Here is a 26,816-nt window from a genome sequence, read left to right as displayed (position 1 = left end):
ACATATAAATGTATGTCAAAACCAACATACATAATAAAATACAAGAGTCAATCTAGGATTTGAGAATTTAATCTGAAACATTTTTATCTCAGTATCAGAACCTACTCTCTTCTTTAATAGAAAGAAATTATAGTAAAATGCTTTGGGAAATTCTTAAGAATTGACTGTATCTTAGATAACCAATGGCACTTGAACCCATGAGTTAACACATAAATTAGCAATAGGCATATCTGATAAGTTTTCCCCCTAGTGCTAGCAAGAATTTTTAACTGTATATTTGTACAAATAACAAAACCAGAATTAACACTGCAGGTGAACATGATGAAACCAAAGCACAAGGTGTTAAGAGTAAGTCACTTTTTTTCAAATTAAACAAATATGGAGGTCATTATATGATCAAGCATCCTTCAGTTACACAACTGTCCTACAAATTAAATTAGCTAGCTATAGACAAGTCTTGAGGATCTTAAAAGAAACACATGTATCCATCCTCAAGGCTCACTGGGGACAAGTTCAATATATCCCTAAGTGATCAGTTGGGCACATGGTAGTTCTCATAGTCCTTGAAGAGAGAGGCCAAAAAGGTATTCACTCATACTTTCAAAAACTCATGTTAGCTAAATATTTATTTCACAGTATTTAAAGTTAAATCCCACTTCAATGCTAAATGAAAGAAAAAGGGATTACTTCAGGTAGCCAAGACTAACATGACACTCATCTAACTATAAAACAGAAAATGAAATGGTACAAAACACCAGTACAGCATGGAGTTTAAGAGTGTAAATTGATTTGTATCTCGTTACTTACTAGCTGTGTGACTATAATAACTTAACCTCTTTGCCTGTTCCCTTAAGTATAAAATGGAATGGTAAGAGCATCTATCTCTCAGGGTTGTTGTAAAGATTAAATTAGTTGATACAACAGGTTTAGAAACAGTGTTGAGTACACAGTAGATACTATGACCAAGCTATTATTAGTAGCAGAATGATATATGAAGAAAACTTTTTTGAATACCAAGAACTTAAAAGATGACATGACAATGTAGTGGGGTTCAGAGGACACCCTGTGGAGCCAGATTGCCTGCCTAGGTTCTAATCCCAACTCTGATATAACCCTGGGTGTTTTTTCTTTAACATGTGTCTCAAAGATTTCTAATCTCAAAATGGGGACAATAATTGTACCTGCTTTCTTGGGTTGTTTTAAGATTAAATGACTTAACACAAGTGTTTCACATTTCTGACACACTGTGAAGACTCAAAGCATGAGCTATGTTTGCTGGCTTGGTTCACATTATATTTTATGCCAAGTTCTCGAAAATATCCCCAAAACACATGCACTGTAGTTATTTTGTTTAATAGTAGTAGTAAAATCAGTATTGCTCCCAAATACCACCAATCAACTTGGAGTTTCTACTTTTGATTATTGTTGTTTAATAAATAGTTTCATTAGACCATACTACAGCTGGTCTAAAATAAAGAATACAGCAAAAACCAAACAAGGTTTTCTGATAAGACAGCTTGGTCTAAGAAATATTTGAACAAAAAATTGTAAAATCATAAGTTTTAGAACAAAATAAATTCAAAGGCTTAATCAAATGAACTATCAATGGTTAGATAGTCGGACAATAAGCACTTCATTAAAATAATAAGATATATCTCAGTATTTGGAATTGGAGGGTTTCAAAGAAGAATTCAAAATAAATAGGTACATGACACAAGAAATACCATACAAACATCAATGCCTACCTGACCTCATTATTTCTAGAACAAAGGTACCCTCTCAACAATTGACCACTTCTAAAATTCTGCTTGGAACTGAATTTCTTTTTAAAGTTTCACTGTGTAATTCTGACAGCAACTGCTGACAACCAAAGCACACGCAAGTCAAAACTTTGCTATGAGTTAAAAAAGTTTTTCCAATTTGTTAGGTGTCATTATATCAAGATTCTATACACACCTTCAAAATATTTACATGACAAGCAAGTACAAAGAGTACTAGGCTAAAAACAGTTCTTTAATAAAAGTTTTGAAGGTTAAAGTGATAATAAAATAGCAGTAATAATAATTTGAGTGTCATGTGCCAGTGGCCTGTTCAAAGCCACACATTAATCTATTTAATACAGTGCTAAAATCAAAACAAACAAAAACAAAATCTAGAAATCTAAAATTTGTTTTGCTCACTGTTGCATCCTGTGTCTAGAACAGTGCCTGCTACAGACTAAGCACTCAAATATCTAGTGTTCATATTAAACAAATATTCATTTTAATAGAAGCACATAACTTGCCCAGCCCTAGAATTCTAACTGGAGCATTTCTGCTCCGAAGTTCACACTTTTAACCATTACAATGCCTCTCTAGAGCTTTTAAATCATTAAAAGTGGTGTCACAGCAGCTGGTTATCACCTGCAAAAGAAAAAAAATCAATGAGACCCTCCTTTAAAATGTTCTGTTCCACGTGTATAAAAAGCTATGGACTTGAAATTATGCCACATCTCAGTGGCCTGAACACCCATGGATTAAAAAAAGGTTTTGATTTGTACTATAAATATTGTGTTTTTTGTATTTAACTATTCTGTAAAATATAACTATGCTTCTCCAATGTGCTGCTGGCCTTCAAAGGGGTCACAGAAAAGGGTGTTTAAATAATCCTTTAAGCCTTAATTCCTAGGTTTTCTTCTTCTTTTCCATTTTCTCAAATATATAAAGATTTAAGTTCATATTTACATAAACCAACAATAACAATGCAATGACGACCTAAAACAAAATCAAATCATCAATACATGGAGTGAAGATCTAAAACTTCATCGTCAAATACAGCAGTTTTTTCAAATAAACACCAAAGTGACACGTAAATGTAAAATTAATCAGTTCCAGGCCTATTTTAGTAAAGCCAAGAACTTCCATTTCCTTCCATGCACAACCCTTTTTAAAAGATTCTACCCTACAACCTCCCCTGTCTCCTAGTTTTAGTAAGGCTGAATTTATTCCATGACATTTTTTTCAAGTTAGCTGTAAATACTCCACCCTCCTGGATTGTGCAAGAACCAAACACATCACACATACACAAGTTACAAAAAGGGAAATACGGTCTGAGAGTTTGACGATAGCTAAGTATTGAGCAGGAGGTCTCAGCGCAGTGTACAACCCAATGTGAAAGTTAACATTAAACAAATAATACAATTTCATATTATTACAAAAGGAGATGCCGGAAAAAGCCTGAACCAGTTAAAGCAGCCGCCATCTTAAAATGCGGGATAGAAGTTAGAGCAAGAAAATGAGACTAAACCACCGGAGGTGGAGGTTCCGCTCACCCAGAGGCTTGAAACACCGCCCCCCCCCCCCCCTTCCAACAACTAAGACCGACAGGTTAGTGTCAAACGTGAAGCAGAATCAATCTTCCCAGAGGCTGCTCTTAAATGGGCCGAGGCAAAAATAGGTCCAGCTAAGCTTAGCCTCCTGCCATCGCCCCCTTCGCCCCCTCCCCCAGCCCAGGGAAAGCAAGCTCCCGGGAGCGGTTCCATCAGCTCCCGGTGCGCTTCCGATAAAGAGCTTCGGGGAAAAACCTGAGCCACGGGAAGTGGCAACACTGTGTCAGCCCCTCGCCTCCCAGCACCACTGCTTCTTGTGTAACCAGCCCGAGCGATGAGGAGTTTCTGAGCAGACCCGCTCACTGCCCCTCCGGGCTCAGACGATCCGCCCCCAATAAAGTCCAGGGCCCGCGGATCCCTGCCATCTTCCCCCCGCTGAGTTTCCCACCTTCCTCCGCCCCGGAAAGCCCAGAACCTTGATCTTACAATTAAGTTTTCAAGCGCTGGGAACAGGAAGCGCCATGACATCTGCGGGAGCCCCACTTGCCACGAGTGCTCTGCTCACTGGCTTTAAACCTCTCCTCCTCCACGAAGTCTGTCCGCGTTCCCCATCCCCCAAAGGACGGAAGGCCCAGGCAGGCTACTTCCAACACGCCGCGGCCCCCCCCCCCCCCCACGGCCCCGTCCCGGCCGGCCCCGGGGGTTACCTTATTAATCCGTTTCAGCGCCATAGTCTGTGCTTTGCGTCTGGCTCCTCACTATCTCGGTGTGTGCTCGGAGGTCCGGCCGAAACTCTTGATGACCCCGGCGGCAGGCAAGGCTGGTCTCTTCGTCTCACACCGGCTCTGCCAGACACAGGCGCCTTTTGCAAAAACGGAGCAGATCAGCACTCGCACAGGCCCCGGAGAGACCCCGATGAGTCCAGGTTCCCCAAAACCGCCGGGATCCGGGGAGGGTGGGGTGGGGTGGCGCGGCCGAGCCACCAACAGCCTCTATGCCGTGCTCCGGGCCGAAGAAGGGGCGAGGGGGGCCGGGGAGGAGCGGAGGGGAGGCCACAAGTCGGACGTCCCGGCCTCTCGAAAGGAAGAGACCGGGTGGGAGAGGAAGAGGCGTAGGAGAAAGGGGTGGGTGCGGGGCAGGGTCCGGCGCCCAGCAGAGGAGGAGCCGGGGCCTAGTCGGCGCTGCGCCGGCGTCACTGGGGCAAAGAAAGGCTCGGGGGAGGGGGGACGGGGAGGCTCCGGGCCGGCGCCGGGCTCCCCTCCGCTCCCACTCCGAGGCGCGGCCGGAGAGGGGAAGGGAACCAGGGAGAGGGGCCAGATGTGCGCGGCTGTCCCCGCAGCCACAGCTCCTGTGTGTCGCCCCTGACGCCACCGTACACTCCGCCTTCCAGCGCGCTCCCGCGCCCAGCCCCCGCCACCACGCGCCCGGGCAGCCCCAGAGGCTCCGGCGGCGGCGCGAGGACGCGCCCATTCCCCCTCCCCCTGAAGCAGGAGCGGCCCCGGCTCCTCCGCGCTCCCCACCCTACCCCACCCAGCAGGCTGGCCCCTCGGGCCGCCCGGGGCCTGCGTCTCCCCTCTTCCCCGGCCGGCCAGGGAGCCGGCCCCCCTCCCCGGCCCCCGAGCCGTCCACACCCACGCGTACTGAGGGGCCGGGGCCTCCCTCCGGCTGCGGCCTCGGCCTCCTCCCCGCGCGGAAGCTGGGTGCCTCCCCGGCCCTACGGGGCTCACGCGCACGACACAGCCACAAGATGTCCGCTCTGACGGAACTACTGCCAGCTGCCACGCTCCGCCCCTCCCCCCGCCGGCCTCTTCACCGCCGCGGATCCGTCCGCCAACGCCGCTGTCGCGAGCGGCGGGCGCGTCTAAGGGTGCGGGGAGACAGTTTGCGTCCCACGTCCGGGGCCAAGGGTCTGCGCTACCCACTTTTCCTCCTTTACACAGAACAGCACCTTCTTACAAAACTGACCGGAGGTTGGACCGGGAGGGCAGGGGCCGGAGGCGGGTCATGGGCTGGGGAGGGGCGGGGGGGGAAGTGTAGGGGGACGGCGGAAACCCTGAGACTCAGAGAAGCATCGAGAACCGGAAGGAGTCCATAGCAGGAGGGTAGAGGAAACGGCAGCTGCGCCGTAGAACCCCACGCCCCTCCCAGCAGCGTCCCCCAGTTTTTCTCACTTGGTCTGGAGGCGGTTCTCGCGATAACCTCGTGGCTGCTTTCCCGGAGCTGGAGCTCTGCAATGACTTAAGGGCAGTTTTGTGCACTCTTCCGGATGTGGGCCCGCCCCCAAACCCACAAACTCTCGCGAGACTCACTAGGCACCGGTTGGCGCTGGGGCGGGCCGCGGCCGGGAAGCACCGCCCCTGAATGCTTGTGCTGGTGGGAGGGAGAGGAAATGGAATTCCCCGGCCTGGTCAGGGCGCGCGCCGACACAGCCCTCTCACGCGCCCAATCAGGAATGTGAGGTGGGAGGCGCCGAGGACTAATTGCGAGATACGTGTAGTCGGGCTTGACCCGGACTTGTGAAGTTGGTGGTGGAGCAGGTGAGAGCTCTTGACTCTCCTGTGGGTCTGGCCCGGTTGACCATTGGGCGGAGGCGCAGCCCAGCGTGGGAATCGTAATTTAAAACAGAACCTAGCGGGCCGCTGATCGGCGCTCCCATCAGCCGAAATCTAATGTATTTCTGACCTGGGAGGATCGATATACTGGGAAGAGCAGACCCATAGAGACCTGTTCCCATAACTTGAGCAGCCTAGGAATCAAGCGCAGCTGTGAATTTAGTAGATGGGGGAAGAGGGGGGGTAGAGGCGGGGGGGCTGTTTGCTGGTCTCTGTAAGCAGCCGACACCATCCGCCAAGGGTTAGGTATGGAATAGACTTACTACTTTCCTCCTGTTAGGTTTTCACTCCTTAGCCACAGCGTTGCGAAACTCAATCAGGAATTCAAAGTTTTGGGTCTGAAAACTCAATACGTAGTGAAACATCCAGGGGAAGAAATACTAGGACAGGATTGGCCTGTTTTAATCTGCCGGGTCTGAAGTTTGGAGAGGGCCATTTTGCTCTCTAGTGTTTCTTTCTGGCAGAGGTTAGTAAGACAATTTAAAAAAGGCATTTAAAGGTAAGCATTGACCTGCTTAACGTTTTCTAATAGTCCTTAATGATCCCAATAACGACGTGGAGGTCATTAAGAATTAAATAGCAAGGTAAACTTGTTTTTAAAATACACTTTTAAAGGGGGAAACAGCAAGTTGTTTTCCTGTTACAAGAATGCCTTACCTAGTAAAAACTTCATAGGTCTGCTAAGTTAGCTAATACATACTGTCCAAGAGAACATAATAGTGTCATTAGGGCAATTAGTGAAACAGTGTTTCTCAAACCGGTCGCTATTGAAATCACCTAGGCCCCTAGGGGTTTCGTTGAAATGCTGATTTTGATTTGGGCCAGGATGAAGCCTGAGATTCTACATTTCTAATAAACTCCAGGTGACTCAGATTATTCTGGTCAGAGCAACTCACTGTGAGTAGCCAAAGCACTAACGTGCTCGCCTCCTGGCCTCCCCGCCCCCCAACCAATAATCGTTTCCTTGCTCTTTCTTTTAACCTAATAGAGTAGGAACACGTTAGGCAGTTGGAGTGGAGGGAGAAATCCAGGTTTCACTTCTGGCTCTGTCGCTTCCCATATGTGTGCTATTGTGTGGTTACTTAGTTTCTTCAACACAAAACTAGGCACAATAATAGCTGTTGTCCTTTCTCACAGGGTTATTGTGTCGTTTAGATGTCATAATGTATGTGAAAGGACACTGTAGACTGCAGTGGTGTATAAATGTAAGTTATTAAACTAACCAGTGAGACATTAACTGGCCATAGTGTGGGATAAATCTGTAAGCATAATAATAAAGGTAATATTTATGGAGCACATTACCAGATACTATGCTTGTTAACCCCCTTTACAAATAAAGAAACTGATGCAGAGATTAAATTACTATCTCAAGGTCACACAGCTAATAAATGGCAGAAATAGAATTTGAACCCATTGCCGTTGACTTCAGAGTATTTATTTATTTATTTATTTTAATATGTAGGGGTTTTTTTTTATAGATTTTATTGATTTTTTACAGAGAGGAAGGGAGAGAGATAGAGAGTTAGAAACATCGATGAGAGAGAAACATCGATCAGCTGCCTCCTGCACATCTCCTACTGGGGATGTGCCCGCAACCCAGGCACATGCCCTTGACCGGAATCGAACCTGGGACCTTTCAGTCCGCAGGCCGACGCTCTATCCACTGAGCCAAACCGGTTTCGGCTTCAGAGTATTTATTAATGGGATTTCATATTATCTCTTAATTTAGAAAGTAGGAAAGTAGGATGTTTTGTGTTTCTACTTTCAATGCTATCTGAATCTAATTTTATATGACTCATTTCCCCATCTATTTGTTTTGTTCTTTCAGAAGCCAGGCTTTAGGGGTGGTAGGAAACATTCCTACCTTGGAGAAGCCAATTTATATTACTTCATTTAAACAATCTTCAGTATGAAAGTATCATAAAACATGTTAATGCTCAGAACTAACAGAGCACAGAGGACTGGGACAGAGTTCTTGCATTTTTTTAGTGCTAAAAACCACTTTGGCAGTTTGGTGAAGTCATGAACTCTTCTCAGAATAATGTTTTTAAATGTACAAAATAAAACTTATACTATTATAAAAGAAAACATTTTCAAATAGTCACAAAATATATTTTTAAAAATTGATATAGGAATAAATGCTTTATTAACACATTTGTGATGGGTTTAGAAAGACCAAATTTTTGAAATGACGAATATAAATATTTCCAGAGTTTGCAACAGTTGTGATATAAAGTATCTGTGATTCTATTGGTGACACAGATATAGATTTGTTGCTTATATTCAAAATTGAAGGAAATGTGAATTTTCAGTTAGAGATTTGTAAAAATAAAGATGTAATTTTTTTCACATCTAGGTTCACATCCTGATTTCTATTCATGAACTATATGTTAAAAAAGTGTTAGGTAGAGCCAAGTAGGCTTATTCCTGTGATTCATCAAGAAAAAGCTTAAGCCCTGACTGGTTTGGCTCAGTGGATAGAGCATCGGCCTGCGAACTGAAAGGTCCCAGGTTGGATTCCGGTCAAGGGCATGTACCTGGGTTGCGGGCACATCCCCAGTGGGGGGTGTGCAGGAGGCAGCTGATCGATGTTTCTCTCTCATCGATGTTTCTAACTCTCTATCTCTCTCCCTTCCTCTCTGTAAAAAATCAATAAAATATATTTTAAAAAAGAAAAAGAAAAAGCTTAATTGCCACCAGTATACTCTCCTCAAGAAGGCATGAGCCCACCTTGCGTAGCTCGTTGGCTTAGCGTCTACCTATGAACCAGGAAGTTGCAGTTGGATTCCCATCAGCGCACGTGCCTGGGTTGTGGGCCCAGTCCCCAGTAGAGGGCGTGCAGGAGTCAGCCGATCAATGTTTCCTCATCATTGATGTTTCTATCTATTCCTCTCCCTTCTCTGATAGCAATAAAAAATATATTTTTTAAAAAAGAAGGCATGGATGTGTGTAATAGGTTTAGGAAATAGTTTTATCCCATTGGTGTTTGTTGTTGTTTTTATACCTATAAAGTGCCCTTATGGAAAATTTACCTATCCAGAATGGTTCATTTCCCAAGCATTCTGGATAACTTAGATTTTACTGTCTTATTCTTATTCATTATACACCTTCACAAATAAGATGTGGTGGAAGAACACAAACGGAAAATAATAAGGTTGAAAGAAATTAAAATACTGTATATTTAAAAATTTTTAAAATAAGTGTTAATAGTTATTATTTGAAGTACTGTATGCTAGGTCCTCATTATCTCATCAAATCCCTGTTAGACAGATGAAACACTCAAATTCATATAATAATTAGTAGAGCCAGGATTTAAACCTGGCCTCAAAGCTCACACTTTTTAAAAATATATATATTTTTATTTTCAGAGACAAGGGGAGAAGGATAGAAACATCAATGATGAGAGAGAATCATTGATCAGCTGCCTCCTGCATGCCCTCTACTGGGGATCAAACCTGCAATCGGGGCATGTGCCCTGACCAGGAATCCAGATTTTATATTCAGAATGCATGTTTACATACTCTGCTTGGAACTTATTCAGCTAAATGTTACTTCATATTGTTTGCATGAAAATCAAATGTGATTCTATAGCTTACCTGTTCAGAATCTCATACTTATGATCAACACAAGTCATGTGGTTTAGGAGACTGTACTTTATTTCATGCTAAGAACATCATTTTGACCTTAAGATGGTTTTTGGCACATAATGGACCATGAACAAATGTTTGAGGTAAAAATAAATCGGAATATTTTCCACATAAAATCTTCATGTATATGTGAATGTTCAAGTGGCATTATTCATAACAGCCAAAAGTGGAAATAACCCAAATGTCCATCAGCTGGTAAATGGATATATAAAATATAGTATATCTGTTTATAATAGTATTAGTTAATAAGGGACATAATACTGATATATGCTACAACATGTATCTTTTAAAAAAAAATGTTTTTTAAAATTTGATTTGTAAGACAGAGGATAACATTGATGTGAGAGAGAAATATCAATCAGTTGCCTCAAATATGGACCCTGATCAAGGACAACCTGAAACCTGGGCATGGGTTCTGACCCAGAATTGAACCTGATGATGCTCCAGCCAGGGCTACAACATGTATCTTAAAGCTTGAAAATATTCTGCTTAGTGAAAAAAGTCAGACACAAAAGGCCATATTGTAGGCAAATCCATAGAAACAGAAAGTACTAGATTACTGGTTGCCATGGACTAGGGTCAGGGGGAATGGGGAATGACTGCTGATGAGTTTGGGGTCTTTTAGGGAGAGATGATAAATACTCTAAAATTATATAATGGTAATGGTTACACAACTCTTAATATACTAAAACCCAATGAGTTGTACACTTTAAAAGAGTGAATAATCTCAATGTAAACTTCTAAAAAATTAAAACCAAAATGTGAAATCAGTCTGGAAATATATTATTAAATACTAGAGGCCCAGTGCATGAAATTTATGCATGGCTGAGGTGGGAGGGGTGCAAGGGGGAGTCCCCTCCACCTGGCCTGCACCCTCTCTCAATCCGGGACCCCTCTGGGCAGTGGTTCTCAACCTTACTAATGCTGCGACCCTTTAATACAGTTCCTCATGTTGTGGTGACCCCCAACCATAAAATTATTTTCGTTGCTACTTCATAACTGTAATTTTGCTACTGTTATGAATCATAATGTAAATATCTGATATTTAGGATGTATTTTCATTGTTACAAATTGAACATAATTAAAGCATAGCGATTAATCACAAAAACAATATGTAATTATATATGTGTTTTCTGATGGTCTTAGGCGACCCCTGTGAAAGGGTCGTTCGACCCCCAAAGGGGTTGTAACCCACAGGTTGAGAACTGCTACTCTAAGATTTTTATGTGTTTTCCGTCTTATGTTTAACTCCTTTGTTTATTTTTGTGTATAGTGTAAGTTGGTGATCTAGTTTCATTTTTTCATGTGTCTGTCCAATTTTCCCAAAATCATTTATTGAAGAGACTGTCTTGAATCCATTGTATGTTCTTGCCTCCTTTGTCAAATATTAATTGAGCATAGTGGTTTGGGTCGATTTCTGGATTCTCTATTCTATTCCATTGGTATATATTTCTGCTCTTGTGCCAGCACCAGGCAGTATTGAGAACAGTGGCTTTGTAATACAGCTTGATATCTGGTATTGAGATCCCTCCTACTTTGTCTTCTTTCTCAGGATTGCTGCACCTATTCAGGGGTCTTTTTTTTATTCCATATGAATTTTTGGAGAGTTCGTACTAGGTCGGTGAAATATATCGTTGGTATTTTTTTTTTTTTTTTAATATATTTTATTGATTCTCTACAGTGAGGAAGGGAGAGAGATAGAGAGTTAGAAACATCGATGGGAGAGAAACATCGATCAGCCGCCTCCTGCACATCTCCCACTGGGGATGTGCCCGCAACCCAGGTACATGCCCTTGACCGGAATCGAACCTGGGACCCTTCAGTCCGCAGCCCGACGCTCTATCCACTGAGCCAAACCGGTTTTGGCTATCGTTGGTATTTTAATGGAGAGTTCACTGAATCTATAGATTGCTTTGGGTAAGTATGGACATTTTGATGACATTGATTCTACCAATCCATGAACACGGTATGTTCTTCCATCTGTTTTTGTCTTCCTCTATCTCTTTTTTCAGTGTCCTGTAGTTTTCCGAGTACAGGTCTTTTATGTCCTTAGTTAAGTTTATTCCCTAGGTATCTTAATTTTTTTGGTGCGATGGTAAATAGAATTTTTTTAAATCTCTCTTTCTGTAAGTTCACAATTGGTCTATAAAAATGCCATAGATTTCTTGGTGTTACTTTGTACCCTGCTACATTGCTGAATTCATTTATTAAGTCTAATAATTTTTTGATGGAGACTTTAGGATTTCTATGTACAGTATCATGTCATCTGCGAATAATGACAGATTTACATCTTCTTTTCCAATTTGGATACCTTTTATTTCTTCTTCTGGTCTAATTGCTATGGCTAGCACTTCCAGTAGTATGTCGAGCAGGAGTGGTGAAAGTGGGCATCCCTGTCTTGTTCCTGTTCTTAGGTGAAATGATTTTAGTTTTTGCCCATTGAGTATGATGTTGGCTGTAGGTTTGTTGTATAAGGCTTTTATTATGTTGAGGTATGATCCCTCTATTCCCACTTTGCTGAAGGTTTTTATCAAGAAAGGGTGTTGGATTTTGTCAAATGCTTTTTCTCCATCAATGATATGACTGTGATTTTTATCTCTCAATTTGTTTGTGATTATCACGTTTATTGATTTGTGAATATTGTATCATCTTTGCATCCCCAGGATAAATCCTACTTGATTATGGTGTATGATCTTTCTGATGTAATGCTGGATCTGATTTGCTAGAATTTTGTTGAGGATTTTGGCATCTGTGTTCATGAGAGATATTGGCCTGTAATTCTCTTTCATTGTGCTGTCTTTATCTGATTTTGGTATTAGGGTAATGCTGGCTTCATAGAATGAGCTTGGAAGAGTCCCTTCCTCTTGAATTTTTTGGAATAGTCTGAGGAGGATAGGTTTTAGTTCTTCCTTGAATGTTTGGTAAAACTCCCCTGTGAAGCCAATTGGCCCCGGGCTTCTGTTTGCTGGAAGCTTTTTGATTACTGTTTCAATTTCTTCCATAGTTATCAGCCTATTGAGATTTTTAGATTCTTCCTGATTGAGTTTTGGAAGGTTGTATTTTTCTAGGAATATGTCCATTTCCTCTAGGTTGTCTAGTTTGTTGGAATAGAGTTATTCATAGTATTTTTTAACAATTCTTTGTATTTCTGTGGGGTCTGTTGTTTTTTTGCCTCTTTCATTTCTGATTTTGTTTATTTGAGTCCTCTCTCTTTGCTTCTTGGTGAGCCTGGCTAGAGGCTCATCAATCTTGTTTATCCTTTCAAAGAACCAGCTCTTGGTTTCATTGAACTTTTGTTGTTTTTTGTCTCTATGTCATATATTTCTGTTCTGATCTTTATTATCTCCTTCCTTCTGCTCACTCTGGGATTTTCTTGTTTTTCTCTTTCTAATTCTTCAAGTTGTTAGAGTTAGATGATTTATTATCATTTTTTTTCTTGTTTTTAGAGTTAGGCCTGTAGACCGCTTTCACTGTGTCCCACAGATTTTGGATTATTTTGTTTTCGTTGTCATTCATTTCCAGGATGTTTTTACTGTCTTCTTTCATCTCTTTGGTAAGCCAATCATTGTTTAATAGCATGCTATTCAGCTTCCAAGTGTTTGAATTTTTTTATTGTTTTTATTGTAGTTTATTTCTAATAATATGCCATTGTGGTCTGAGAAGATGCTTGATATGATTTCAATTTTCTTGAATTTAGAGAGACTTTGCCTGTGACCCAGTACATGGTCTATCTTTGAAAATGTCCCATGTGCATTTGAGAAGAACATATATTTCTTGGCTTTGGGGTGAAATGTTCTGAATATGTCAATTAAGTCCATCTGATCTAGTGAGTCATTTAGGGTTGATGTTTCTTTGCTGATTTTTTTTGTCTAGAGGATTTATCCAGTGATGTCAGTGGAGTATTAAAGTCCCCTACTATGATTGTATTGTTGTTGATCTCTCCCTTGATATCTTCCAGGAGATTTTTTTATGTATTTGGGTGCTCCTGCATTGGGTGCATATACATTTACCAGGGTTATATCCTCTTGTTGTATTGATCCCTTTAGTATCAGGAAGTGGTCTTCCTTATTTCCTGTTATGTCCTTCATTTTGAGGTCTATTTTGTCAAATACAAGTATTGCTACCCCAGCTTTTTTTTTTCATTTTTTTTTTTCATTTCCATACCTGGAATATATTTTTCCATCCCTTTACTTTCAGTCTGTGTGAGTCCCTTGTTCTGGGGTGGGTCTCTTGTAGACAGCATATATATGGGTCATGTTTCTTGTCCATTCAACCACTCTATGTCTTTTGATTGGAGCATTTAGTCCTTTTACGTTTAAAGTTATTATTGATAGGTACTTGGTTGTTGCCATTTGTGTGTGTGTCTGTGTTCCTTCTTCCCTTTTTATTTCTTCTTTTAACGCCAGTCCCTTTAGCATTTCTTCCCTTGCTGGCTTGGTGGTGATAAACTCCCTTAGCCTTCTTTTGTCTGTGAAGTCCTTATTTCACCTTCAATTTTGAATGATAGTCTTGCTGGATAGAGTATTCTTGGATTCAATTCCCTTGCTTTGCATCACTTGGTAAACTTCCTTCCATTCTTTTCTGGCCTGATATGTTTCTGTTGAGAAATCATTTGATAATCTAATGGGAGATCCCTTGTATATAACTTTCTGTCTCACTCTTGCAGCCTTTAAGATTCTCTCTTTGTCCTAAACTTTTGCCATCATAATTACGATGTGTCTTTAGTGTGGGTCGTTTCAGGTCCATATTGATTGAGACTATCTGCGCTTTTTTCTTCCCCACATCAGGGAAGTTTTCTGACATTATTTCTTTAAATAGGTTTTCTAACCCTTGTTCCTCTTATTATGTTCTGGCACCCCTATTATTCATATGTTGCTTTGTTTCATGTTGTCCCAAAGCTCCCTAGGCTCTCCTCCTGTCTTTTAATTTTTTTCTTCAATTGCAGTTCAGTTTGGGTCTGTTTTGCTTCCCTGTCTTCTAATTTGCTAATTCAGTCCTCCGCTTCTACTAGTCTACTGTTGAAACTTTCCATAGGGTTTTTTATTGCAGCTATTTCACTCTTTATTTCTTTTTTTTTTTAAAATATATTTTATTGATTTTTTACAGAAAGGAAGGGAGGGGGACAGAGAGTTAGAAACATCAGTGAGAGAGAAACATGGATCAGTTGCCTCCTGTACAGCCCCTACTGGGGATGTGCCCTTGACTGGAATCAAACCTGGGACCCTTCAATCCACAGGCCGACACTGTATCCACTGAGCCAAACTGGTCAGGGCTCTTTATTTCTTCTTGATTCTTACATAAGTTGTTGATTTTTTTCATCCATCCAGTTTATGAACTGTATGATACTTATTCTGAATTCTTTTTCTGACATATTGCATGCCTCCATTTCATTTGGCTCCTTTTCTGGTGATTCTTCCTTTTCTTTCCTTTGGGGGTTTCTTTGTCTCCCCATTTTTTTTCTCACCTTAGGATCTAGGTGTCGAGTCATGCGGGGGCTGCTCCTCAGGTGGCAGTGGCTCCTTGGGCGGCGGCTGCTCCTGGTGGGCACTGCTTGCGCAGTTGCTTGCAACAGTGGTGGCTCCTCTGGCTGGTGGAGGTGGGCTGCTTGTGTGGCTGCTGCTCCTCGGACAGGGGTGGGCTGCTCACAAGACTGCTGCTGCTTGGATAGGGGCAGGTTGTGCATGGCTGTTGCTCCTGGACGAGCATGGGTAGCTTGTGCAGCTGCAATTCCTCAGATGGGGGCAGGCTGCTCATGGGGCTGCTGCTCCTTGTACGGAGGCATGTTCCTCACGCAGCTGCTGCTCCCCAGACTTGGATGGGCTGCTCATGAGTCTGCTGCTCCTCGTACGGGGACAGGCTGTGCATGGCTGCTGGTCCTCAGGCGGGCAGGGGCAGGCTGCACATGGCTGCTGCTGCTCTGACGGGATTGGGTTACTTACGGGCTTATACAAGATTTCTTTAGTAAAGTAGTGATGATAAATTTAAAATCCTTCTATTACAGTTAGGAATGATTGTGGGAATGTTGTACATATTGGTTCTAAAGAATTAGATCTATATAGTATCTAAGTGATTTAACTAAACCACTTATGTGAGGCTTTTTAAAAAAAATATACTATCTAGTACCAGTTGAATTTTTTCATTGCACATAACACATGGCACTAAAAGAATGAAACTAAGAAACATTACACTACATTTTAAAAAAATTACACTTCATTTGGAGTTGAAGAAGTGTGACAGTTTCACAGATATCCCATCATCAAAGCATGAGAAATCTCAAAGTTAATGATTACATAATAATGAAATTGGCTTTACCATATGTACCTGGTAAGAAACAGCATGATACAGATTCCCCATCTTACAAAACACCCCATTTAAAAAAAAAAAAAAGCCCTGGGTGCTACAGTGCTGAAATTCAACTCTCTTAGACTAATGTAGTCAGGCCCCAAAAAGGGAGAGTTAAGATATAATTAGATATTCACAGATTTGTATGAATCTAGTTTTCCTTCTCACTAATGGAGAGAAGAGGAAGATTACTTTGGAGCATTTTAGTGGTAGGACATTGGAGACTCTGAGAGATGCAGAAAGAAGTGCAAAGGAAAATGTCAATGGCTAACACTATTCTTGGGGAAACTGGGAATGAGAAAGAAGCCCTTTTTTTCTTATTCCTCCTCTTTGCTCAAACACTACAAGGTTTCCTACCCTAGGAAACAGAATTCAAGCTTCCACCATTGTGGTTAAGTTTCATATAACTTAATTGCCTTATGTGTACTTGCCAGTTTGAAATGTAGTCACCATAACATTGCTCACATATAATAGTGCATTCTGCCTTCCAGAAAGCCTCCCTGCTTACAAATACAGGTTTAAAAAAACATCCATTTATAATATGTGACTGCTTTTGCTGCAGGTTGAGGCAAAACCAAGAGACTGTCATAGTGTGTCAGTGATATTTAGGTTTGACTAAGCTAAGAGGTGTTTTAGGTTCAGGCTGAAGAAGATTGATATAGTAGAGATCTGTTGATAGAAGCACTCCCATTCTCCTAATTGTTCATTAAAATTTTTCTGAATGCCTATTATGTGCCAGACCCTGAGCTAAACGCTGAAGATACATAGATGAAAGACCTAGATGTCACCTTTAAGAATGGCCTTTTAGAAAGCATTTAAAATCTTGCTTCCTGGCAATGTTGTCAGTTTGTCTCAAAGAAACTCTTACATATATAAAAAAAGGACACCTTTTAATTGGGGAGACCATTAAGGATCAAACAATTACCATAATGTGTTTGATGACATAAATGCATGTAAGCTGAGGGTAGTAAGAGAAAGTTTCTTGTGGAAGAGAGTTTATCTTGAAACAAATGAAGGTGGAAAAAAGAAAAGGGAGAAAGGCTCCCAGACAAAGGGAACAAAGACAAGTGTCAGAGAACTTGACCTGGTAAGTAAGTTTACAAAGTACTTTAACTACAAGCAGGTGGGGGGGGGGGGAGAGGGAGGGGTGGAGGGAGGAAGAGAGAGAGAGAGAGTAGGGGCGATGGTGGAGGGTATTGGTGGTGGGGAGAGAAAGAAGAAGAAATTAAATGAGACAACAGCCCTGGTGGGGGGTGTGCAAGAAGCAGCTGATGTTTCTCTCCCTCTCCCTTCCCCTCTCTCTAAAATCAATAAAAACATACTTTAAATAGTAAATGAGACAAAAGTTGAAAGACAAAGTTGGATGGATATCTTGAGGGCCTTAACATGCCATGCTAATGAGCTCAGATAATATTCTGAAGGATACAGGATGGGAGTGTTGAATCTATACCTTAAAAAAAATCTTGATCAGATTTTAATTCCAAAAATATAACTATGATATCAATGTGACAGATGTAATGAAAGTGTGTGTTGGTGTAGAGACTAGAGGCAAAGAGACCACTTGGAATGCTATTAAAATTATCTAGACAAAATGTGGTTGAAAGAAAGACCTAAAATAATTGCAATAATTAATAGTTGCAGATGCTAAGGACTCATAGTATAGGAGGTAAATTTAAATTGGAATTAACATATTAAATGTGGAAAAATATAAACTAATAAAATTAATATCAGCTACTGGATTTTTATTTTTTACAAATTGCCTCTTGAAACAAAAAATTACCACAATTTAGGTTTTTAAAATTTGGCATGTCTCTACCATGCTGTGTGTTCCACATATAATAACAAGTTTTCTCTACTAGAACCTTTAGGAGACCTTTGTTCATTCTTTCATTGGTGTCATTTGGCTTTCACATTGCCAGAAAGAAGCATTTATTATCTGTTTCTGTTCTCACTTGCCTAAGATAAAGTACTATTACATGTGCCAACAAGATCATAAATCTAAACATAACACAGGCTCTAGAACAGTGATGGCGAACCTATGACACGCGTGTCAGAGGTGACACGCAAACTCATTTTTTTGGTTGATTTTTCTTTGTTAAATGGCATTTAAATATATAAAATAAGTATCAAAAATATAAATCTTTGTTTTACTATGGTTGCAAACATCAAAAAATTTCTATATGTGATACGGCACCAGAGTTAAGTTAGGGTTTTTCAAAATGCTGACACGCCGAGCTCAAAAGGTTCGCCATCACTGCTCTAGAATCACATGGCAGTACTTGGTTGTAAGTGGGAATCAAAGTGATGTGGACTGTGCTTATATTAATTATTATAGATTAATGAAATAAATCACAAAAAGGAAAAAAAATCTGGTAGAGAATTAAAAGATTCTAGTTTGAGGAACACTGATATAGAGGTTTTAAAAATCCTTTTGTCACATACCTAAAGTCAAATTTGTTGTCTGATCTTGTGACTCCTGAGTAGAGCCAAGAAATGCTGGGGCAGGTAGGACAGATAAGTAAATAGGATTATAAAGTGAAAGAAATGGGAGAAAGAAAGGGCATAGATACATTTCAAGGTTCGTTCCTGTTCAGGGATCAGAACACTAATAAAAAATGTTATGTTTTCAGGTCTACCCACAAAGGGCTTTTCTCTAAATCCAACCCTTCTGTATGTGTTACAGCCTATGAGAAAATGTTCCACGGTGTTTCCTTGATACAGCAGGAATGATCCACCTCTCTGCCCATCTGAATGAGGCATCCTACCTTTCTATTTTATTAGCAAGAAATTCTCTTAGCTTGAAGCATTAATAGTTACTTCCTATGCTTTAGGGCAGGGGTGGGGAACATTTTTTCTGCCAACGGTCATTTGAATATTTATAACATCATTCACAGGCCATATAAAATTATCAACTTAAAAATTATGTTGCTATGAAAAAAGCTCCAAGATTTATGGAATTTCGAGTCCCGCCTGCGGTTGCCTTGACAGGGCCAGACCAATTGATAGGGCCTGCACATGGAAGTTCCTCACCACTGTAGGTCAAGTATTCAAGCAAAGCAGGAAGAACTGGATTTAGGTTAAAATCATATTGAGTTGTTGGATGAAAGCTTTAAAAAGTTGGAGATTGGTTGCCAAAGAATCTGTACATGCCCTAGCCGGTTTGGCTCAGTGGATACAGCGTCGGCCTGTGGACTCAAGGGTCCCGGGTTCGATTCCGGTCAAGGGCGTGTGCCTTGGTTGCGGGCACATCCCCGGTGGGAAGTGTGCAGGAGGCAGCTGATCGATGTTTCTAACTCTCTATCCCTCTCCTTTCTTCTCTGTAAAAAATCAATAAAATATATTTTTTTTAAAAAAGAATCTGTACATTTATACTTGGGTGTTACTGTATGGTTTAGGTTGGCTCTGAGGCCCGCTTTCAGTGTCAGATTGGTTCACTCACATTCCCCTCCACTGCGATTATCAATTGCTTCCTAACAAGAACCAACAAGTTTTCTGTTCACTATGGTAAAGTATAATCTCACAGGATTAATTTTTCCTTATACTTTTGTTCCTAAAGCAAGTTTGTACCCTGAGTTTTCATAGGGATTTCTATTTCTGGTATTAGGACTTTTGTTTATATATGACATAAGCAAACAACTGAGAGTATGAAGGTCAGCAGGAGAGTAGTTAAAGGGATAAAGAACTAAAGAATTCTCATTTTATTTATCCTGGTTTCCTTTTTATCACCACCCCAAAGCCCCCACTAAATAAATTAGACTTGATAGAAAAAGTCACAAGATTCAACTATTTTTTATTTATTTATTTATTTTTTAAATATATTTTATTGATTTTTTTACAGTGAGGAAGGGAGAGGGATAGAGAGTCAGAAACATCGATCAGCCGCCTCCTGCACACCCCCTACTGGGGATGTGCCTGCAACCAAGGTACATGCCCTTGACTGGAATCGAACCTGGGACCCTCCAGTCCGCAGGCCGACGCTCTATCCACCAAGCCAAACCGGTCAGGGCTCAACTATTTTTTAAAGGAAAATTAGAAATGGTTGTTGTCATAGTTTCTTTGTGTAACAAATTAGTACAAAACTTAGTGACTTAAAAACCCCAGTCATAGATTTGGAGCTCAAAAACCTGAAATGGGTCTAAAGGTATAAACAGAGTTGGTTCTTTTCTGAAGGTTATAAGGCAAAATCTGTTTCTTGCCCTTTCTAGCTTCTAGAGGCCACCAGCATTCCTTAGCTCATGGCTGCCCTTTCCATCTTCAAAGCCAGCAAGGCTGGTTGCGTCTTCCTCACATTGCATCAGTCTGACACACTCTTCTGCCTTCTTTCCTTTATGAAGACCTTTGTGATGTATAGTGGGCCTACATGGATATCCAGGATAATCTCCCCATCTGAAGGCAATCTCAATTCCATCCACAGCCTCACCCCCTTGCTATGTAACATAACATATTCACAGGTTAGGGACCGGGATGTGGACACCTTTGGTGGGGGGAGGGAAGGAAGGGTACATTATTCTGGCTACTATAGCTATTCATAATTCATTGGGTACTTGAGTTTAAGAGCAACTTTTCCCATCCCTCCATTGATTCCCACTTGTCACCCAAAAGATATCTGACCACCCATTCCAAATATCAAGTGTCAAATGGTATAGAAATTTCAAATATACTGATTAAAAATAAAGGGAGGGGAGGGGAGGGGAGGGGAGGGAAGGGAAGGGAAGGGAAGGGAAGGGAAGGGAAGGGAAGGGAAGGGAAGGGAAGGGAAGGGAAGGGAAGGGAAGGGAAGCCTTGTTAAGGGCCTAAGGTAGAAGATCATGATTTTGTAGGGGCAATTTTCCATGTGGTTGTATGATTTTTCCACCCCTCAGCCTTTAGAACCCTTTTGTGTGTATAATACCCATAGGATTTGTTAATAGAGGTTTCCATTGCTAATGTGTGAATATGTATATAAAATTTGTCCTTTTAGAAAATGGGGCTCTGGCCAGGTAGCTCAGTTGGTTAGAGGGTTGTTCCAATATATCAAGGTTATAGGTTCAATTCCTGGTCAAGGCACATACAAGAGTAAACTAATAGCCCTAACTTGTTTGGCTCAGTGGATAGAGCATTGGCCTGCAGACTGAAGGGTCCCGAGTTTGATTCCTGTCAAGGGGACATGTATCTTGGTTGCAAGCTGGGTCCCTGGCCCTGGTTAGGGCGCCATGCAGGAGGGAAACAATTGATGTGTCTCTCACATCAGTGTTTCTCTCATCTCTCCCCCTCCCTTCCACTCTCCGATAGTCAATGGAAAAATGTCTTCGGGTGAAGATTAACAACCACAAAAAAGGAATCAATCAATAAATGCATAAATGAATGGAACAACAAATTAATGTTGTTGTTCTCTCCCTAACCTTGCCTCTCTTCCCCTACCTCTTTCTCTCTAAAATAAATAAATATAAATAAATAAATAAATGAATCTAAATGTACTTCTGTGTATGTAAAATCAGCAACTCTTCCTCAGAAATTAGTGTTCCCACCTCAAGAAACTCAAGTGTCAGAATAAAAGTTTATATGCCAAATAAGAAAGGGAGTACAGAAAGAAATGAGGGGCATTTTAAATTTAATATTCACTCAGTAGATCAGGCTCCGAGCATGGCTCATGGATAAAACTTAGATGATTTTCATATTTTATTTTTTCCCCAGGAATTCTTAAGTCTGTAAAACTAAGATAATGCCTGGGTTGGAGGCTGAGGCCTTGCCCACTCAGCTTCTTTCGCACTTTCCCTTCACCTCCAGTCTCCACTCCAACTCAGGATGCCTCAGAAGGTTCTGTAGATATCCCTAGGGTTCAGAACACCAAAAAAACCAATGGTCTAGTGCAGTGGTCGGCAAACTCTTTAGTCAACGGAGCCAAATATCAACAGTACAACGATTGAAATTTCTTTTGAGAGCCAAGTTTTTTAAACTTATATAGGTAGGTACATTGTTATTAACTTAATTAGGGTACTCCTAAGCTGGCCTTTGCTAAAAACGTCCTCAATCTGATTGAGGTACGTTCGCTGAGGTCGACCCCTTCCAACTCTCCCATCCACACTCGTCTTGTATATTTGTTTTGTCTATCTCCTTTCATTCATCCTCTCTATATGTCCAAACCATCTCAACATACAGGGCACCTAAAAAAATGTTTCATTTTATAATAATAAAGCCACCAGCACAAAATAATTACAATTCTTAAATTGATGATAAAAATACCTGTAGGATTTGCAGCTGGTTGGAAAAATACAAGTAACTTTATGCTTTGAGTAGGTACTTTTGTCACCGACGCGCGATTTGCAGACGCGACTAGCACTAACCACAATGAGACTGTTAACTGGCTGGCTCACTCAACTCCTGCATGAATCGCGCATGCCTCCCCTGACCGACGGACCCGACACCCCCCACTTCTTCTAACACCACTTCTTCAAAATAGACTCGCCCAGGCCAAAAACCGACTTCTGCGCATGGGCCACAAAGTTTCAATCACACTGTGCGTGCGCGCATGTGGTATTTTGTGGAAGAGCCACACTCAAGGGGCCAAAAAGCCACATGTGGCTCCCGAGCCGCGGTTTGCCGACCACTGGTCTAGTGCATATTAATACAGAAGTCTCATAAAGAGTAATAGTCATGTGTAAAACAATCTGAAACATGTTAGGGACAAATGTAAAGAAGAGGCACTCAGAGAATCTGGCCTAACAGCAGGCACGTGGTAAAGACAAGAGTTTCAGTTGCCTGACATTCCTAGTATAAGCCAGCAATGTCAAACCCGAGGGGTCCTTAGCACTGCCGAGGAGGTGGGAGAGGCTCCTACCACCTGCTGCTGCATTCGCCAGCCGTGAGTTCCGCTTCTGGCTGAGCGGCACTCATTATATAGGATTTTAAAAGATACTCAATTATATTTGTACAACCACTCTCTGAGTTAAACTAAAGTTATTAATATTTCATGTCATTGAAAGCCTACAAGGTGACTGGCATGTCATGTAAATAGGAAGGAGAATCAGAAAGGTTAAATGACTTCTCCAAGTTGACCAGACCAGTAATTAGAGTCCTATGATTCTATGTCAGCCTTCGTTTCATTACACTATGATGCCTCTCATTAACTCATATTTGGTCTATGACTGTAAATTGTTATGAGTTTCTTTGCCTCTTCTCTGGTCTATGTTGCATACCACTATCAGACTAAACACAGTTTTTATTAAAAGGTATCACAATAAAGAAATTTCCAGTGGTTTCCGATTGTATAGAGAATAAAAGTCAAAAACTTCATCTCTGCTTTGGCCCATTGAACATATCTTTAAATTTCCTGAGATAATGCCATTGATGTGAGAGAGACACATTGATTGGTTGCCTCCTACATATGCCCCAACTGGGGCTAGGGATCAAACCTGCAACCCAGGTAGGTGCCTTTGATTGGGAATTGAATCCAAGACCCCTCAGTGTGTAGGCCAACACTCTAACCACTGAGCAACAACAGCCAGCACAATGCTTTTGTTTTTAACAGTATTTCCCTTATTTGAGTAACAAATGCCTAAGAGTTACTGCAGGGGACCTGGACATTTATTATATACTAGTAGCCTGGTGCATGAAATTCATGCACATTAAAAGGGAATTAATTCATGGAAATATTTTAATATTGCTATTTGCCCTTTCTCTATAATAGATGTATGAGATGAAAGGAAATTAGTAAAATGTATATGAAAATAATATGTAAATTTATTAATAAACAGTAACAAAAGGATATAACAACAACAGAGGCATGATATAAAAACAACGAAAACATGATATAAAAACAACAGTGATGCAAACAATGACTGATAAAGTGATTAAACTTATTATAATATCTTCCTGTACACCACATTAAGAGTGAAAACACTTTCAGAGTGCTTGACTAATTTCCCTTGTGATGAAGTATTTAGAACTTTAACTTGAATGTCACATGCTCTTTGAACTCGAGAGAAAGCAACATATAACTGACCATGTGTGCAAACAGGTTCAGGTAGGAATATTCCTACTCTGTCTAGAGTTTGTCCTTGTGATTTATTAATAATCATCGCAAATGCTGACATCACGGGAAACTGTCGTCAAATTAATTTAAATGGGAGGCCAGTGTCAGACAGGGACAAATCAATTCTTGGAATCAGAACAACCTCTCCCTCTGCAGATCCTGTTAATACTTCAGCTTTGATAATGTTAGGGCGTAATCTTTTGATAATAAATATGGTACCATTACAAAGACCCCCATTTACTATTAAGATTTCTCAATATCATGATGATTGCACCACTTTCAATTTTAACTTATGACACAGTATTCCCAAAGGAGTAACACTATTAAGAAATTCAATGGCAAAATTTTCCTTTTCAGCATCATCTGTTGAATCAATGGAATCATCACTCAAATATGTGTGAAAATCTCCATCGAGTATATCCAAAATGTCTTCATTTAATTTTTGAACGTGCTCATTTTTTTGGACAAAGAATAACATGTTTAGATATATTTTTAATATTATCTATAGACAAAAGGCCCAGTGCACGAAATTCATGCACTCGGGGGTTGTCCCTTAGCCTGACCTGCGCCCTATCGAAGTCTGGGAGCCCTTGAGGGATGTCCAACTGACAGTTTAGGCCCACTCCACCCAGGAAGCAGGCCTAAGCTGTCAGTTGGACATCCTTAGTGTTGCCATGGAGATGGGAGAGGCTCCTGCTACCACTGCTACACTTGCCAGCCATGAGCCCAGCTTCTGGCTGAGTGGTGCTCCCCCTGTGGGAGTGCACTGACCACCAGGGGCAGCTCCTGCATTGAGTGTCTCCCCCCTCGTGGTCAGTGTGCATTATAGCAACTGGTCGTTCTGCCATTCAGTTGATTGGATATTAACTTTTTATTATCTATAGATATACTATTTCCAAAGGTAGCTTCAATAATAGATCCATTACAAATCATTTCACAGGGGATATCAATAATATCCATTCCTAAATGAAAACTGCTATCAAGTTTGCCATCTCCAAGTTTTACTAACTATTCACTATAAGCAGAATCCTCTGATCTCATATTTGTTTTAAGAGACAACTTTCTGGCCAAAACCGGTTTGGCTCAGTGGATAGAGCGTCGGCCTGCGGACTGGGGGGTCCCAGGTTCGATTACGGTTAAGGGCATGTACCTGGGTTGCGGGCACATCCCCAGCAGGAGATGTGCAGGAGGCAGCTGATCGATGTTTCTCTCTCATCGATGTTTCTGACTCTCTGTCTCTCTCCCTTCCGCTCTGAAAAATCAATAAAATATATTTTTTTAAAAAAACCAAAAAAACCCAAAACAACTTTCTGAAACATCCCTGAACATTACAGTACTTTAAACTCATTTGTACTATGGCTGATTCCATAGCATCCAGTACAATACTGAGACATTGTTGAAAATCCCCTTCAATAAGAACTTTCCCACCAAATACAACATTCAAATTAATAATTTCTCTTAGTAATCTGTCTATGGCGTTTATAGCATGACTGGGTGCCATGATGCCTTCACCAATGAGAAGGTGGGCCTTTTTAATAGTTTTAGCAACTTCATTGTTTATATCAAGTCTAGAAATTGAAGTTTCATTTAATGGAATTGGTCATTTATATTGGGAATGAAAGGTTCTTCCACCGAAAAGTAAATTTGCAGCAATTTACCAATCCTGTAGATGCTGTGGGTAAAACAGTACCACCACAACCTCTAATATAATGTATTAAAACTTTATTGTGGGGAGCCGCTACAGTGTTTGGGACAGGTTCAAGCCTTGGACTGATGAGAGGGCACAGTCCTCTCATTGCCATGTGCAAGTCCCAGCTTGGAGGGCAGGGTCCTCCCAGCACAATTATAGCCAACAGCTATAGTTGTAAGCTTGAACCTATGGTCCAAACACGTGGCCCCACATGCCTGAGTGATGTAGGCTTGATAGAGTTCAGATGCATGTAGTTGAGTAGGATTGGAACCCAGGAGAATGTTGTAAACATCTTGATCACGCCCTTACTTTGCCTCGTGGCATCTGCTATAAAATAAAGGCATGGCTGTGGGCATGGTCACTGTCTCTCAGAGAAGCAGCGTCCCACCGAGACCCAGCTTTCATTCTCTTGTCTGTCTTTTCTAAGCCTTTCAGCTGCCCCCACTCAGGTTCACCCTTGGCCGTGCTGGTGCAGCACACTTTATAAAGATATGCCTCCACGTTCCAAGGGCGAGTTCCTGCCTCAGACCTCACCCTTACTAGAAACAGCTCCAGGAGGGTGCAGCTGTTTCTAAGACAACCCCTGCAGGACTGACTTCCTTCCGGTTGGTCGAGCCTCAGGTCATGATGTTATACCCAGGGTTTTTATATAAATAGATAAATCAGAGGCCTGGTGCACGAAATTCATCCACGGTGGGGGGGGGTCCCTCAGCCCATCCTGCACCCCCTCTATTCTGGGACCCCTCAGGGGATGTCCAAATGCCGGTTTAGGCCCAATCTTGCAGGTATTGGGCCTAAACCGGCATTTGGACATCCCTCTCGTAATCCGGACTGCTGGCTCCTAACCACTCACCTGCCTGCCTTCCTAGTCGCCCCTAACTGCCCTCCCCTGCCTTCCTAATTGCCCCTAACTTCCCTCCCCTGCCAGCCTGGTTGCCCCTAACTGCTCTCCTCTGCAGCCTGTTGGCCCCTAACCACCTGTGCCTTGGCCCCTGCCATCATGGCTTTGTCCAGAAGGATGTCCAGTCTAATTAGCATATTACCCTTTTATTAGTATAGATATGCCTGTGGGATCAGGCTTAAACTGGCTGTCGGACATCCCTCTCATAATTTCAGACTGCTGGCTCCTAACCACTTACCTGCCTACCTGATTGCCCCTAACCACTCTGCCTGCCTGCCTGGTCATCCCTAACTGCCCTCCCCTGCA

General features: G+C 41.6%; 1 protein-coding gene across 14 annotated transcripts in view; it reads right to left on the bottom strand.

The window, feature by feature from the left end:
- The window catches only part of UBE2D3 (ubiquitin conjugating enzyme E2 D3), a 32,673-nt gene extending 27,039 nt beyond the window's left edge, over window positions 1-5,634 (bottom strand). For 2 of the 14 annotated variants that reach the window (XM_059664251.1, XM_059664282.1), the window contains exon 1: window positions 4,015-4,155. In XM_059664251.1, coding sequence (XP_059520234.1) covers window positions 4,015-4,038 — 24 coding nt within the window. In that variant the 5' untranslated portion in view covers window positions 4,039-4,155. Of the gene's footprint in view, window positions 1-3,793; window positions 3,977-4,014; window positions 4,170-5,478 lie in introns of those variants that run through there. The other 12 variants (XM_059664210.1, XM_059664232.1, XM_059664241.1 and 9 more) reach the window with 11 other exon arrangements.
- Window positions 5,635-26,816: the final 21,182 nt, after the last annotated feature.

The sequence above is a fragment of the Myotis daubentonii genome, chromosome 1 (assembly GCF_963259705.1).
Source record: "Myotis daubentonii chromosome 1, mMyoDau2.1, whole genome shotgun sequence".
Taxonomy (NCBI): Eukaryota; Metazoa; Chordata; class Mammalia; order Chiroptera; family Vespertilionidae; genus Myotis; species Myotis daubentonii.
The sequence above is the reverse complement of the archived record's forward strand: the minus strand, read 5'-3'. Positions and strand labels throughout refer to the sequence as shown.